Source organism: Zosterops lateralis (genome assembly GCF_965231275.1).
Source record: "Zosterops lateralis genome assembly, chromosome: 2".
In the NCBI taxonomy this organism is placed as follows: Eukaryota; Metazoa; Chordata; class Aves; order Passeriformes; family Zosteropidae; genus Zosterops; species Zosterops lateralis.
Window position 1 is genome coordinate 16285901 of NC_139763.1, and position 13569 is coordinate 16299469.

At 37.5% G+C, this 13569-nt stretch overlaps 1 protein-coding gene across 2 annotated transcripts in view; it reads left to right on the forward strand.

The window, feature by feature from the left end:
- MAP3K15 (mitogen-activated protein kinase kinase kinase 15) overlaps nt 1–13569 on the forward strand; it is a gene marked incomplete at its 5' end in the record, with an annotated part of 79299 nt that overhangs the window by 36804 nt on the left and 28926 nt on the right. For both annotated transcript variants that reach the window (XM_083883083.1, XM_083883084.1), the window contains 5 exons: nt 1923–2091; nt 3370–3476; nt 10875–11045; nt 11900–12012; nt 13045–13204. In XM_083883083.1, the coding sequence (XP_083739209.1) occupies nt 1923–2091; nt 3370–3476; nt 10875–11045; nt 11900–12012; nt 13045–13204 (720 nt within the window). The remainder of the gene's footprint in view (nt 1–1922; nt 2092–3369; nt 3477–10874; nt 11046–11899; nt 12013–13044; nt 13205–13569) is intronic.

Sequence of the window (13569 nt, forward strand, 5' to 3'; positions counted from 1 at the left end):
TAACTAACCATGTTGTGCTAGAATTTGATTTATAGTTACTTTCCAGAAAGGAAAGACAGTTCATGGGTAAGATAAAGGGCTTAAGTTTGAATACAGTGCATAAGGTTGTAATAGGAGCTAAGCTCATAGTTTCTTCATAGAGTTCAAAGCCAAAAAGTGTCCTTTTCTGTCATCAGATAAAATATATACATGGTAGCAAAGGGCATTCAGTTGTAATTTTCATGGTTTTTATGTTTAAATGTTAATCTTCTGGTATCACTTAATAAACATGATACTCCTTAGCCATTTCTACAAGGGACTGTTGGAGTTTTAAGAATTGGGGCTGGAGAAGGAGGTCTTTCTTTCTCCATTGTTCACCCTGTATTCTGCAGCTATTCCTGTTTTGTATTTCTGGAAAATGCTCAGAGAGACTGAGTTTCTGGTTTTTAATTTTCCTAGGGCCCTCAGATTTCTTTGTTTCCCCATTGCCATCCCACCCAAGTGAAAGGCTTGCCTAAGAAACTACTTTTCTTTTGTGGTCCCATCCTTGCAGTCCCATGGGTGACCCTCCTGTAGCATCCTACTCTAAAGGGGAAGGGAGCACCCAAAATTCCTAGATGCTCATGTTTGAAAGAAATGACAAAAGTCAGAGGGTCTGCAAAAGTTTGTAAGTTTTATTAGTAAACTACACACTTGGCATGGAAATCGGTGTTTTAGTCCCCGACCTCCTAGTGTAAGGCACAGCAGAGGATTTTGCATAAAGGGCTAGGGTGAAAGGGAAGAGAGAAAGAGAGAAATTAAAGAAGGGCAGAGAGGAGGAAAGAAAGAGAGATCACCCATCCTGGTTCCAGTGTTGATCCAGCTGATCCTGAGATGCAATGCAGAGCAAGCACCTTGGAATTTTTGGGGGCACCTTTTTTATATATAAGTTTCCCTCCACCCTGGAGATCAGTTTCTCACTGTGTATGCAAATCAGTTACATATAGTCTGTTCTTGTTGATCTTTCTGGAAATGGGTTTGAGGTCTTTGGGGATTATTGGGCACTTCCATGCCCATTTCTTGGCCTCATTTCTGTGCTTGCACTGTATGAGACTGTGCTTGCCAGTAGTGCTTACTGTGACCTTGCTGCTTTGATTATAATGTGTATGAGACAGAGAACTTCATTTTCTTTGCTATGTGTAGGGCTTATGCTATACTTTGAAAGATTTTTTTGTAAACAAGAAAGGAATTATATATACTGGAGTATCTGTCAGGTGGCACTTGCTAAGTTCCAGACCATATACTCCATAACCTACTCCAGGATAAATTTACCCTTAAATAGGCGGTTTAGGCCATTCATATTTGTCATGCTGGTAATATAGATATAATTTTTCAATTTTCAAAAGTGCTGGTGTTGGATTGTGCACTGATATCAGTGTAAATAAGATAATTTACTGGAGGCTTTTACATGGTATGTATTATGTTCATCAAAGAGATTGCAACTAAATCAGCTTTTGTTGGCTTGTTTTTGTTTTAGTTTCTGTGTTTGAAAGTCTCCTTTCAACTTTCATGATAAAATAATATACCTCCTTTTTACATCACTCTGCTGTTTTTGCCTGTGTCAGTTTATTATCCCAGATGCAGCCTTCTTTATGATACAAAGTACCACATCTGTCAGAGTTAGTAATGGGGCAAAGAAACGCTCCAGTTTTCCTGTGTTGGTAAAATTACCTCATTATCCTGGTTATAAGGATATTGATACATAGCCCTACAGTCTGACATGGGGCAAGGTGGAGTATTTGTAAGTAGTTATTAAAAATATGGAAACATTTGATGTGGACCTCACTCTGAAGAAATTATACTTTTTATTAGAATGTATACATTTTATTAGGAGCATAACCATGTTTCATAAGAAATGTCTAGCAGTCTTTTTCTTCTCCTCTGTCTAACTTTTATTTCTTTAGTGCCTATTACAAAGAAACACTGCTAAATGACATTAGAAAAGCTAGAGAGAAGTACCAAGGAGATGAACTGGCTAAGGAGCTGGCCAGGATTAAGCTTCGTATGGATAATACTGAAGTGCTGACTTCTGACATTGTCATAAACCTGCTTCTTTCCTACAGAGATATTCAGGTATGTGCTTAAAGACTAAGGTAGATTATTTTACTGTGAAATTTTGGCTCTTGATTTTTCTCCTGTGTTTCATCACTGTTTGTTAAGCAATGATTCAAAGCTGACACTAAATGGGAGCAGTTGTTACATTGTTTATGTTTGGCTTTTCTGTTGGGCAGTTTAAGGGGGTAGAGGATCTTATTTTGCCTGGGAACAAGAGACTCAGATTAGGTGACTTCCCAAGGTCTCTCCCTTAGTTTTTAGTAATTTTTAACTTCATTAAAAAGAAAAAAGCAAAAATCCCTACTGAATCAAGATGCTTGCCTTGCCTTTCTCTTTCCTACTTTTCCTCCCTCCCCCCATAAAGGTAAATATATTTTGAAATTAAGAAAATACATTTGTTATGACCATCTATTGGCTAGAGATGCCCAAATTGAGAACTATAATTCAGTGAAACACTAATTTGCTTTTAAAATATAACTGCATCTTTTTTTCTTGTTTTAGTTTTTTAAAATAAATCCTGCTTTTTTTTAAACATAGCCTGTGTGCTGTATTTCCAAATTGATAGTCTGTGTATTTAACATCCATTTTCAAATATAATTTCAACCATTCTATAGAACTTTTGTCCCATCAGGAACTAAGTTGGTTATTTCTTGTGTATAAATGGGTTTTGAGAGCAATGGCTGACCATATCATTCTTCATCAGCAAACTTTCTATTCTGAAATGCGTATTTTCCTTCAGCACTTTATCCCACTTCATTTGGATCGGCTCTGGTGATCATGAAAGGTCTCCCTTGAGAAATGTACTCATCTCAAAACATGTTTTGAACAAAAAGATTAAGTAACACAAGGCCCTTTGAAATGTCAGTAAACTGGTCTCTTCAGCACTGTAGATGTTAGTTACCCCCGAGAAACCAAAATGAGTGCACCAGTGGCTGATGTACTTCAGAGACAGCTGTGGTTGAGTCCATGGTGACCTGGTGAAGTGTCATTCATCAGAAGATCTTAATAAGCCTTGAAAAAGTCAGACTTGTCACCTCCTCTTCTGTAATTGATCAAACTGGCTACAGGGACTCAGTAGTTTGGGCATCGTGGTGAGGAAAAGGCAAGCACTGACATGGAAAGACAGAATCCCCATGTGTTCCTACACAGCCTTCATGGCTGTTTCTCTGACTCTTAGGAACAGTCACCTGAGAAACTGTCTAGTGATCATGATACATTTTAGCTTAGTGATGCTCTCTTCCTTTCATCTTATTCCATTTCAATCCTTTTTATTTATTTATTTTAATTTCATACCAGGACTATGATGCTATGGTGAAGCTGGTAGAAACACTAGAAATGCTTCCTACCTGTGATCTGGCTGATCAACACAACATTAAGTTTCATTATGCTTTTGCATTGAATCGGTAAGGATGATTGATTGAAGTTGTTTAATTTTATTGCTGTTCCATATGGCCTTATATATAAATTTATAGTGCAGATAATGTCAAATTCCCTTCCCTTTCTGCACACACTGATATTCATCACAGTCATTCTCTCCTTAATCCCATACTTGCTCTGCACCAGGACAGTTTATAACTTTTGAAATTGTTGTTTTCCAACAACCATCATTCTGTCAATAACCAGTGGATCTGTTTCAAAGACCACCTGACAAACTGCAAAAGACTCCAGTGATACCAAGGGGTTCTTGATCAGTCTGAGATTGTTTAATCTGAGTCACAGATTATTCTGAATGTCTTCAAAAGTTTAGTGGGATAGAGTTATGAGTGATTTGTTAAAGTAATAGGTAGCAAGTACTGCTTGATCCATGAATACACATTCATGATGGAGTTTCCTTGGAAGGCTGGATGGTCATGAGGACCTGCAGCCACGTGATTACTTTAGGAAACACTGAAATATTATTGAACTCTTCTAGTTAGGTACAGATTTTTGTAGTACCTATGTATTATAATTACTCAGTTTTTAAAGAATTTACATTAGGATTGTCAGAGAAAATAGATTTTATGCAAATGAAATCAGATGTAATAATAAAAGTAACTGGCTAGATGCAATCCGCATACTATTAAAGATTGTGACCTACAAGCTAACTAAAACTTAGCATGGGACAACATCAGGATGGCATAAATCAAAGAGATTAAGAACTTAATAATAGATCTGGAAACACTGTTCCTATGGCATTTTCTGGAAAATGGTGATAAATCTGGTCCTGACAGTTTCATCAAACACAAGAGTAAACACTAAACTATTGCTCAGAAAAATACTGCATATGGATTTAGCCCTATTTTTCAGAACTTTAAAAGAATTATTTCAGGAATTTGACTCAAAATATTTAAATTTGCCAGTAAGAATAATGCTAGAATCATGTCTTGTCCTTAGGTAATGTCTTCATATAATCAGTTTCTAAAACTTTTTCATTTAGATGTGCATAACAAAATTGGCAAGCTCCTTTACTGTCTTGGTCTTCAAATTCTATCTATTTTGAGCAGCATGTGAAATCCATGCCATTAAATCTTCTGTTTTGACAATGCCAATAGCACCCTGGTAAGACAAGATAAAATTAATTGCTCATGAACTTGCTTTCCCTGTCAACAGCTTTCATTAAATTGATTATTAAGCCAAACCAGCATGATTCTCCTTGTTTTCTTTTGGGAACAATTTAAACACTTATGTAGAAAAGGTTTTTCAGAAATAAATTACTGGTTTTTCATTGGTAAGGATGCAGAATTTAGCTTCTGCAGGTGTTTTTGCCTTCTTCAAGCAAAATGATGGACAAAACTCAAAAGCTGAGACTTAAACATTTTTTGAGCAAGTCCACTTACTTCAAAATGATCCCTAAAATGTTGAAGTTAGCGTTGTGCTTCCATGAAATTTTTGAATCCCAAATTTTTTCTCTTTTAAAACCATATTATTTTTAGGGATTTCTGTCAGAACCTATCTTTAAAAATAAAGAACTATATTTTCAGTTCATATTCTATTAATTTCAACATACAGAACAATATTAATGTTGCTTGGTACAGCTGATTGAGACTGCTGGGAAAAAAATACATCATATGCAGAGCAGAATTAGCAGCTGTAAGACTATATGACCCTGCAGAATGTTAATGTGTGCTTAATTTCATAAAAAATTATACTTTACCTGTGATCCAGAGAGAGTAATTAGTTTATTTCCTCTTGGACTCTGTAACAGTTCTATTGGCCATTAGTCTCACTTGCTTGGTGCAGTCAGAGTTATTCCAGTGCCAAGGCAGGAAGGGCTGCAGGGCTGTTTCTGGGCACCTCAGGGCTCTGCTGCTTCAGCAGGTGGACACAAGCCCAGTGTGAAGCACAGTTGTGTGTAGGTCCAGGTTAACAAGTAGTGCTAAGGTTTTACTTTAGATTCTGAGCCATTCCAGCCTAGCTGCATGTCCTCTGCCCCAGAGCCAGCCTGAGTCTGACCTGGCTTGGATCATAAGCAGAGCAAGCCTGGGCCTCACTGATGGGCACTGTGCAGACAGGTGCTAAGGCACTTACTGTCAGATGTAGGGCAGGCAGATACTTTCATGATGATTTCTGGAATCCTGGTTCATATGGCAGGTGTTTAGGCACAGCCCCTCTCCTAGATTGCTGTCTTCCCCTCTGGTTGCTATTTCAGAGCAGAATTGTGAGCATCTTGGATTTGTTGTCTCTCATGTCTATTATCAGAGACTAACAATGGATGTTTGCAATGACAGGCTTGTGCTTGTTTCCAGTTCTAGGTAATCTGAATACACCACTATCCTAGATGCTTGTTTAGAAGTCCTAGGGAGCAAAGGGCTATTGCTTTTCCAGTGTCCTCAGTTAAGTAATTTGGATGTAACACAGGAACAGAGCAGAGAGTGCTCTCTTCTCTATAGACACGGGCTGGTTTAAGACATTGTTCCTTGTTGCCTCCTAGCTGAGATATAAGTCTAATTGTATCTTAATTTAGACATCTTCAGGTATAATTTCAGTCCAAATGTGCAACATGAGTATTTTCAATATTTGTGTTCACAGCTGTGGTATGAAGTAAGATGCTGTGCAGTTGAGGGCTGGGTGTTCCAGATCTGGATGGCTGTTTGTTTCAGTCCATGGGTACACCTTGCCTGGGAGGCAAGCGCTTTGTAAGGAGAATTTTCTAATTGGTCTTATTTACCAGGGCTGGAGTTATAATGTCCTGGAAGCTTGAAAAGAGGCCCAAGGGTATACCAAATTCTGTTTAAAACAGAGTAGACTTTAAAACCAAACCCAGTCCTGGCAGGAGGCCAGAACTCTAAAAATTTCAGTCTCTTTCCAGGGCATTGCTATCTTCCTTTCTATTGAAGATGAGGACAGCTGCAGTCACTATTATTTAACTCAGCATGCTGTGTTTTAACGAGCAACATATTCCACTACCATAATAAAAGAAGGCAATTAACAAGTGAAGGGTGTAATAGGGTGCAAGTAGAAAATCGCTAGTAATTGTGAATAATACTAGTAATTGTGAATAATAGTAGCCACAGAAAATTGTTCCCATTGATAAGCACTGGAGTATTTAAAATGTTCTGTTCTGTGATTTTTCTCAAATTTAGTAAAAAAAAACGCATTATGGGCCTCATCATTTTATATGCCTGGCTTTCATGAAGTACCTGAAGTGTATATGAGGGATGGGAAAAAGCTATTTTTTTTTCTTTGTTGTATCTGTCTGAAGGCTTGCAAATTTAGTTCTTGTCAAAGCCTAATTTGGGGTCTTGTTTTCCTCATTCACTGTTTCAAATATTGAAGATTCTAGAAGCAAATTACATCCTCAGTGATATGTATCTTAACTCAAAAATTAGTTTCTGGTTTTAAGTGAGTACTAACTCTAATTGAAATGAGTTCTCATATTTCCTAATAAATAAGAATTTTTAATATGCTTTTGCTGCAGGTTTCTGTACAATTAGTAGTAATTCAGATCATCTGCTATGGAGTCATTAAGACATGAAATGAAAAGGAAACCAAATGTGGATTCCCTTGAGAAAATACTTTTCATTAATACAAGAGTTGTTTGTTATATATAGTCTTCTCTATCTAGCTAGATGGAAACAAGCCATACAAGGGAAGATGTGAACAAAAAGCTGAGAGGGGAAAAAAGATTACACCACCTGTTACCTATAGAGTGAACTAGTTCTTGTCCCAGTGAAATCCATGCTGCTCCTGTTAACTTTGTTGGGCAAAGGCCTGTTTCGCTGAATATCGTTCTGGCTCTGTAACCATGCCAATTCTTTAAAGCCGATAAAACCAGTCTGTGAAGCAGGGAGATCTTTTTTGTTAGGAATATTTAACACCAGGCCTCCTTATGAAGTCTGGAGTGTAGAGAAGGATTCACGATCAAGAGGGTGGATTTGGAGAACAAGAAAGGAGCTATGATATCAAAGAAAAAAAAAAGTTTGTTTTGTTTTTTTATTTTTTTTAAATTGTGTGTTCCAGGTGTTACTTCAGGTGAGATACTGTAACAGGAGTTTGTTGCCCTACAGAGTAAAATCAGAGAGGTAAAGGAGGAGTGGACAGTTGGATAAGACAAGGAGACAGATGCAAGAGGCTTGTGTAGACCAGGGAAGTGAGAAGACTGCTTCTGTGATTGAAGAAACAAGGTAGAGCCAGCAGACAGATAAATCACATGGCAAAACTGCAGTGAGCAAGCTAGAAAACTGGCAAGTGAATCAGCCAGCAGTTTCTGGAGGATACAAGCTGTCAGGGAAAACTAAACTGGCAGCAGAACACTGGCAGAAAATTTGAGGAAGTCATTAGATGCTAAAAAGGTGCCCTGCAGGCCAACTTTTGTTTTAAGAAAAATAATTTCTATGTAGCCATTTCTGTCTGGAAAACCTTCATGCATTGAAGATTTCTTCATACAGAAACAATTCCGTGTCATTGATCATTCAGTCTATCTGAATTTTTTTCCCTAATCCTAATAGTTTAGTTTTTAAATAAATAGTTTTTAAATAAAACTGTACATAGTACTGAAGATTAATATGCCAGGTACTTGTAAAAGGCATCATGATTTTTCATTTTTAATTTTTACTCCTTGTTCATTTCCTTTTAATTCCTAACACTGTGCTAGGGGAGACTTGGTAGTATTTTATTTAGCCCTAGGATATTTTCATAATTGCCCTAGTTTTTGGAAGTAACTCGCAGACCTAGCAGCAGTTTCTGATGCTGTCATGTCCAGATAATGTAAATTTTCTCTGTTTGGTTTCTCTGCAAGTTTTCACAAGGTAAGGTTTGCAGTAAGAGGACTAAAATGTGCTAACAAAGAAACTAGTAAGAGGAAAAAAATAGTTTTATGAAACACTTTCCAAGGCATGTGGGATTTTTTTAATATAGTGTCTAAATAAATTATAGTAGTACTCTTTTTCTTACCTCATTGACCATTGAAACTGTATTTTGAAAGAATTTTCAGATTTTGAATAGTGATTCTAAAAACTGTGCCCCCTAAACCCAGAAAAAAGATGAAGAGTAGCTCATATTTTCATTGAGTCTGTATGCAAACTTCTTTAAGGTAGGAGATATCTTCTGCCAGATATGGAGAGTTTAACAGATTGTGTGTTGAAGAGCACCATTGAAAAAGCCTATTTCAAATTCTATTTCATTCCTTAAGTTGACTTGTTTGTGTGATGCCATAAGGGACATTTGCATTTCAGTGTAAGGTGGCCTGTAACCACCAAGGAACAGTAAAATGACCTGGTAGGGTCCTTTCTGTAGCAGCCTATTGGGATTCTGCTCTGGCTTATAAAACTTCATATTCTGGGGATAAACTTTGCAAATCTCACCTGCTGCACCAAGTTAATCCATAAAGAGAACATTTTCTGCCTTCCTTTTCGTGCCTGTGCATCATCATATACAGTATTTCAGCTTTCCCTGTTCAGAGAGGCTGTGGCATCTCCATCCATGGAGGTTTAATAAATTCAGCTTTTCAGTCAAGGCTACCATGGTCTATGGTCCATAACCCGTAGCGCTGGGCTATGGACCTGCTGTGAGAGGGAGATTCTATTAGATGACCTCCAGCAATCCTTTATGACATGTTTTTATGTGATTTGTTCTAGTGGAGCTTTAAATGGGGGCTGGGGAGCACGGGGAAGCTAACATAGTTGAGATTGGTTTAAAAAAAATAGAAGTCAGTGCTAAGCCTCAGGGGTTTAAAGTAATCTCTTTTACTCTATTGATAACACCATGTGTCTTTTTCAAGGCACTTTGAAACAAATTATGAGCTGTCAGGCATGCAGACCTGACAAAGTGTGGGTTCTGAAATAAGAAATGAAAATCTGTCTTGGTCAAGCATAACAGGTTCTGCATATTAGCCCACAGAATATTTTCATACTGACTTGAGAGAACTTGCTTGTAGCTTTGTGTGATCTTTCAGATTGTTTGGGTTTTTTTCTTTGTTTGCCCTCTCTTTTTGGCATTTAGAAGCTGATAACTTACCCCCACAGTTTTTACCTCCTGTTTATTTCTTGTAAAACTGAAAAAAGATACTAACTTTCTCCTTGTGTGGTCATTAGAGAAGACCAGTATTTATTAAAAAGCAGTTAACCTGGAGAAAAAAAGCTTTAAAAGTGTTCAAGTACTCGCTGTGAAAGTTTATGCTCTGCCAGTGACATCAAAGGCAGGATAAAAACTTCACAACCAGCTACAAATCTGTTTAATCTTATTATATGTTCTCCATCTCTAACATGCACAGAAGCCTGAATTTTGCTACACATGTGTTGTTACTGATCTTATTGCATCAGCTGGTTACCTAAGGGACAGAGCCCCTTTACAGTAAATATTAATCCTTTGGGGGCATGCAAGTAATAAATTTACCAGAAACCATTTTCTGCTAGTGGTATTGCTGACAAAGTAGTCATAGTTCTTGTAGGCCTGTTCATGGATACCTAGGTGGGGATTGGAAAATTGTAAACAGTTCTAAAAAGGGGTTGGTAAATATTTTAAATCTCTCTGGTGATGAAAAAAAGTATTGAAGAGGCTATTAAACTCTTAAGCTGTGTTTGCATTACTCTTGCAAATAGACATTGTTGTTTGTTCTAAGTGACTTTTTGCAGTAAATACTGAGTTCTAAACTTAGAAAAACAGCAAGGTACATGGAGGCAAAAATTCCAATTGTTTAATAATAATAAGGAATGGAAATGTAATTTAATCACTGTTTTCTTATTAACACGATACTTAAATATTTGTCAAGAGATGCCATATCACATAGCACATCAAAGATTTGTTTTCCAAATCTTTTTTCTAATCTGAAGAATTTTAATTAAGAAATACATTTCAATTTTGCCCTTTTATTCTTGTTGCAGTTCAAAAGCTCCATATTGAGCTCTGTCATTCTTTTGGGTAAGATTGGATTGACCTGGCTTCTGCAATTAGTTGGTGTTTCCTGTTATTGTGTCTGGATCCTCTGGATGCAAGATTACAAATCTTGAACATAGCTGAATGATCTGTCACACTAAATGCTGTGAATGGCCATTTTTGTTAAGTGTTGTCAGGAACAAACACTAAACAAGCACTTTTTTCTCATTGCACACAGGAAGGAATCAAGTTAGGTGTCAGATTTTTATCATAGAGGAGTTCTGGGTTTGCATCAGTTCTTTTGTGAGCTACATGGATAGACCAATGATAGGAGAGTGAATTTGGATTTTATCAGTCAACCAACAATCATGTCTCAGTCTAAATAAAGACAAGTGTGTGTATAGTAATGATGGATGGATTGTGGGATAGATGAGGAATACTGTTCCTCTCCCATCTTGCAGTTACTCTTTCAGGTCTGAACTAATTTTATTCTCTGTATTTGATTTCAGAAGAAATAATGCAGGTGACAGAGAGAAGGCACTACAAGTTATGCTTCAAGTCCTGCAGACCTGTGATCACCCTGCTCCAGACATGTTTTGCTTATGTGGGAGGATCTACAAGGATATGTTTCTTGATTCTGACTGTAAAGATACCAGTAGTCGAGATCATTCCATTGAATGGTAACAGAAAAAAAAAAATCAAACCAACAAAAAATCTGTTTCAAAATATTTTCAGACTTTTTATTTCTGAATATGAAAAGCAGGACTGTAATAATTAGATCAGTTGTTCTACGTATCTCTGTTTCTCAGGGTCTTGTTTGAATAAGTTTACTGAGAATCAGATCTTTGTAGATGTATTTTCTTGCTTCTCTTTATAAACTCTCCTGGAAATGGACTTATGCATTTTATTGGGAGGGATGTTGATTAACCGATGTCTCTGTTAAGGAAATATACAATTAGTGTGTCTCAAGGCCAAAATTAAATACTAGTGAGATTTTTACTAGTGAGATTGAGGAGTTATATTTGTTATGATTTCGATGCTGGCTCCCCAGGAAAGGCAATGATCTACTGTATATAAGGAAAAATAATTATAAACTGTGTTATAAATTTTCTTAAGACATTAAGGCATGCATATGCATGCAGGCTCTCACTGACATACTGTTCATACAGGTATGTTTGTATCATCATACTTCTGAGTACAATAATTTTAGCAATGTGGGTTTGAACTGTAATTGTGAAATATTCTCCCCCACCACCTCTCTTTTCCTTGTGCAACATGAATGGGTAGCAGTGAACTTGCAAGCTTCAGGTGGATCTCTTGATCCTGCACCAGCAAGTGGCAGGCATTCAGCCTGTGTCAGCTGTGTCTCAGTTACCTTTAATGAATATGAAGCTTCAAAACAAAGGGTTTGGGGCCATTGGTGCCAACTAGCCATATAATCCTTACAGTAAATCAATAGCTTGAAGTACCAAGAATTTGCAATATTTCAGTTCTCCTAAACAATGAAATGTGAGCTCTTCACTCTTCTCTGCAGGTATCGCAAAGGATTTGAACTCCAGCCAACTCTGTACTCTGGGATTAACCTTGCAGTTTTGCTGCTTGTTGCAGGACAACAGTTTGAAAGCTCAATGGAACTGAGAAAAATAGGTAAATACCACACATAGTGCCACAGACAAGTTTTCTGCCTCTCTCCCTATGAAGAAAACAAAAACACTTAGAGTGATGGGTTGCACAGACAGAAAGGTGGCTCAGAATTTTTTGTGGTTGGTCCTGGATGGCAGTCTAAAGCACAGAGATCTCAAAGACACATATTCCTTCTGGCTGCCTCGGCAGCTTTCATGTAACATTGCCCATCTAAAGGGCCCCAGAGATGGGAGAACAACAAAAGGACCTATTTCAGCACCATCTGTAAACTGCCTTTACTGCACCACAGAGATTATCCCATTGCAAAGCCAACAGGGCGCAAAGACAGGAAGAGACAGTGTGTCCCCGTTCTCCTCAGGAGTGCCAGGAAAGGATCCAAAGGGTTTCTGTTGTCACTGAGTTGAGAGATCCACAAGAAGTATTGCCTGGAAGGATCTACGAGGACAGTTACTTGTCGTCTACCTAGAGTCAGTCACACCTTCCATGTATATGCTAACTAAAACACATCACTTTTCATTTTCAAAGAAATCCCATAACAGAAGCAGATATGCAGGTCTTCCCAGGGAGTTGATGGTTGAACATTATATTTGGAATCTGGTCTTGTCTGAAATGCATATTTGAACCTTAAATGTTAAGAGTGCAAAGGAGGCTTTAAGTCATTCCTGTGACCCTGCTCTGGGGTGGACTTGTGTGAACCTCTAGCTATGGTTCTTTTGCAGTAAATGCAGATGAGGACAGGTTTGTGCATCTTACACTGGAAATCAGGAGGCAGATAGCCCAGACAGGAAGCAAAAGAGGTTTTTCAGCACTGTAGTAGGAATTCTGGTTTCCTGAAATGTACTGGGTGTATGATTTGCAGATCCTCTCTCTGTATTGTGCAATGTTGTTTTCTGGGGAAAACTTACTCCTCTTTGTTTTCATCAATAATGCTTAATGAAGTATTAAATTAGTCTTTTACTGATCAACTTACCAGTAAAAAATACAAAAGAGTGTTTTACTGATAGAAAATTGTCGTTCCTAATTGGAATTTTACAGGTGTACGGTTAAACAGTTTATTGGGAAGAAAAGGAAGCCTAGAAAAAATGAACAATTACTGGGATGTGGGACAGTTCTTCAGTGTGAGCATGCTGGCAAATGATGTTGGTAAAGCAGTACAAGCAGCAGAGAAGCTTTTTAAGCTGAAACCTCCAGTGTGGTATGTTGTAAAAGGCTGTTGCTCAAGTACTAAACTATGGGGAAAGACAGTAATTTAAAAAATCTTGCAGTCACATAGATAACTTAACTGGATTTTTTATCTTAGATTATTTGCAACTCTGACTTTATGCTGTTCCTTTATTACAAGAAGGAAGAGGGAAGGTACGAAATTAAGTTATCCAACATTGTCAGGTTATATCCCATTGAAGCACGTATTTTATAAGAAAGAATTTGGATATTAGTAATGATTCCTTGTGAAGCAATTCTGAAAAGATTGTGAAACCATTGTTTTCAGAGTTTAGCTAGCTGCTGCTTCCCTCCCTCACCATCTTCTAGCTCATCATATCCTGTCTAATCCCCATGTAA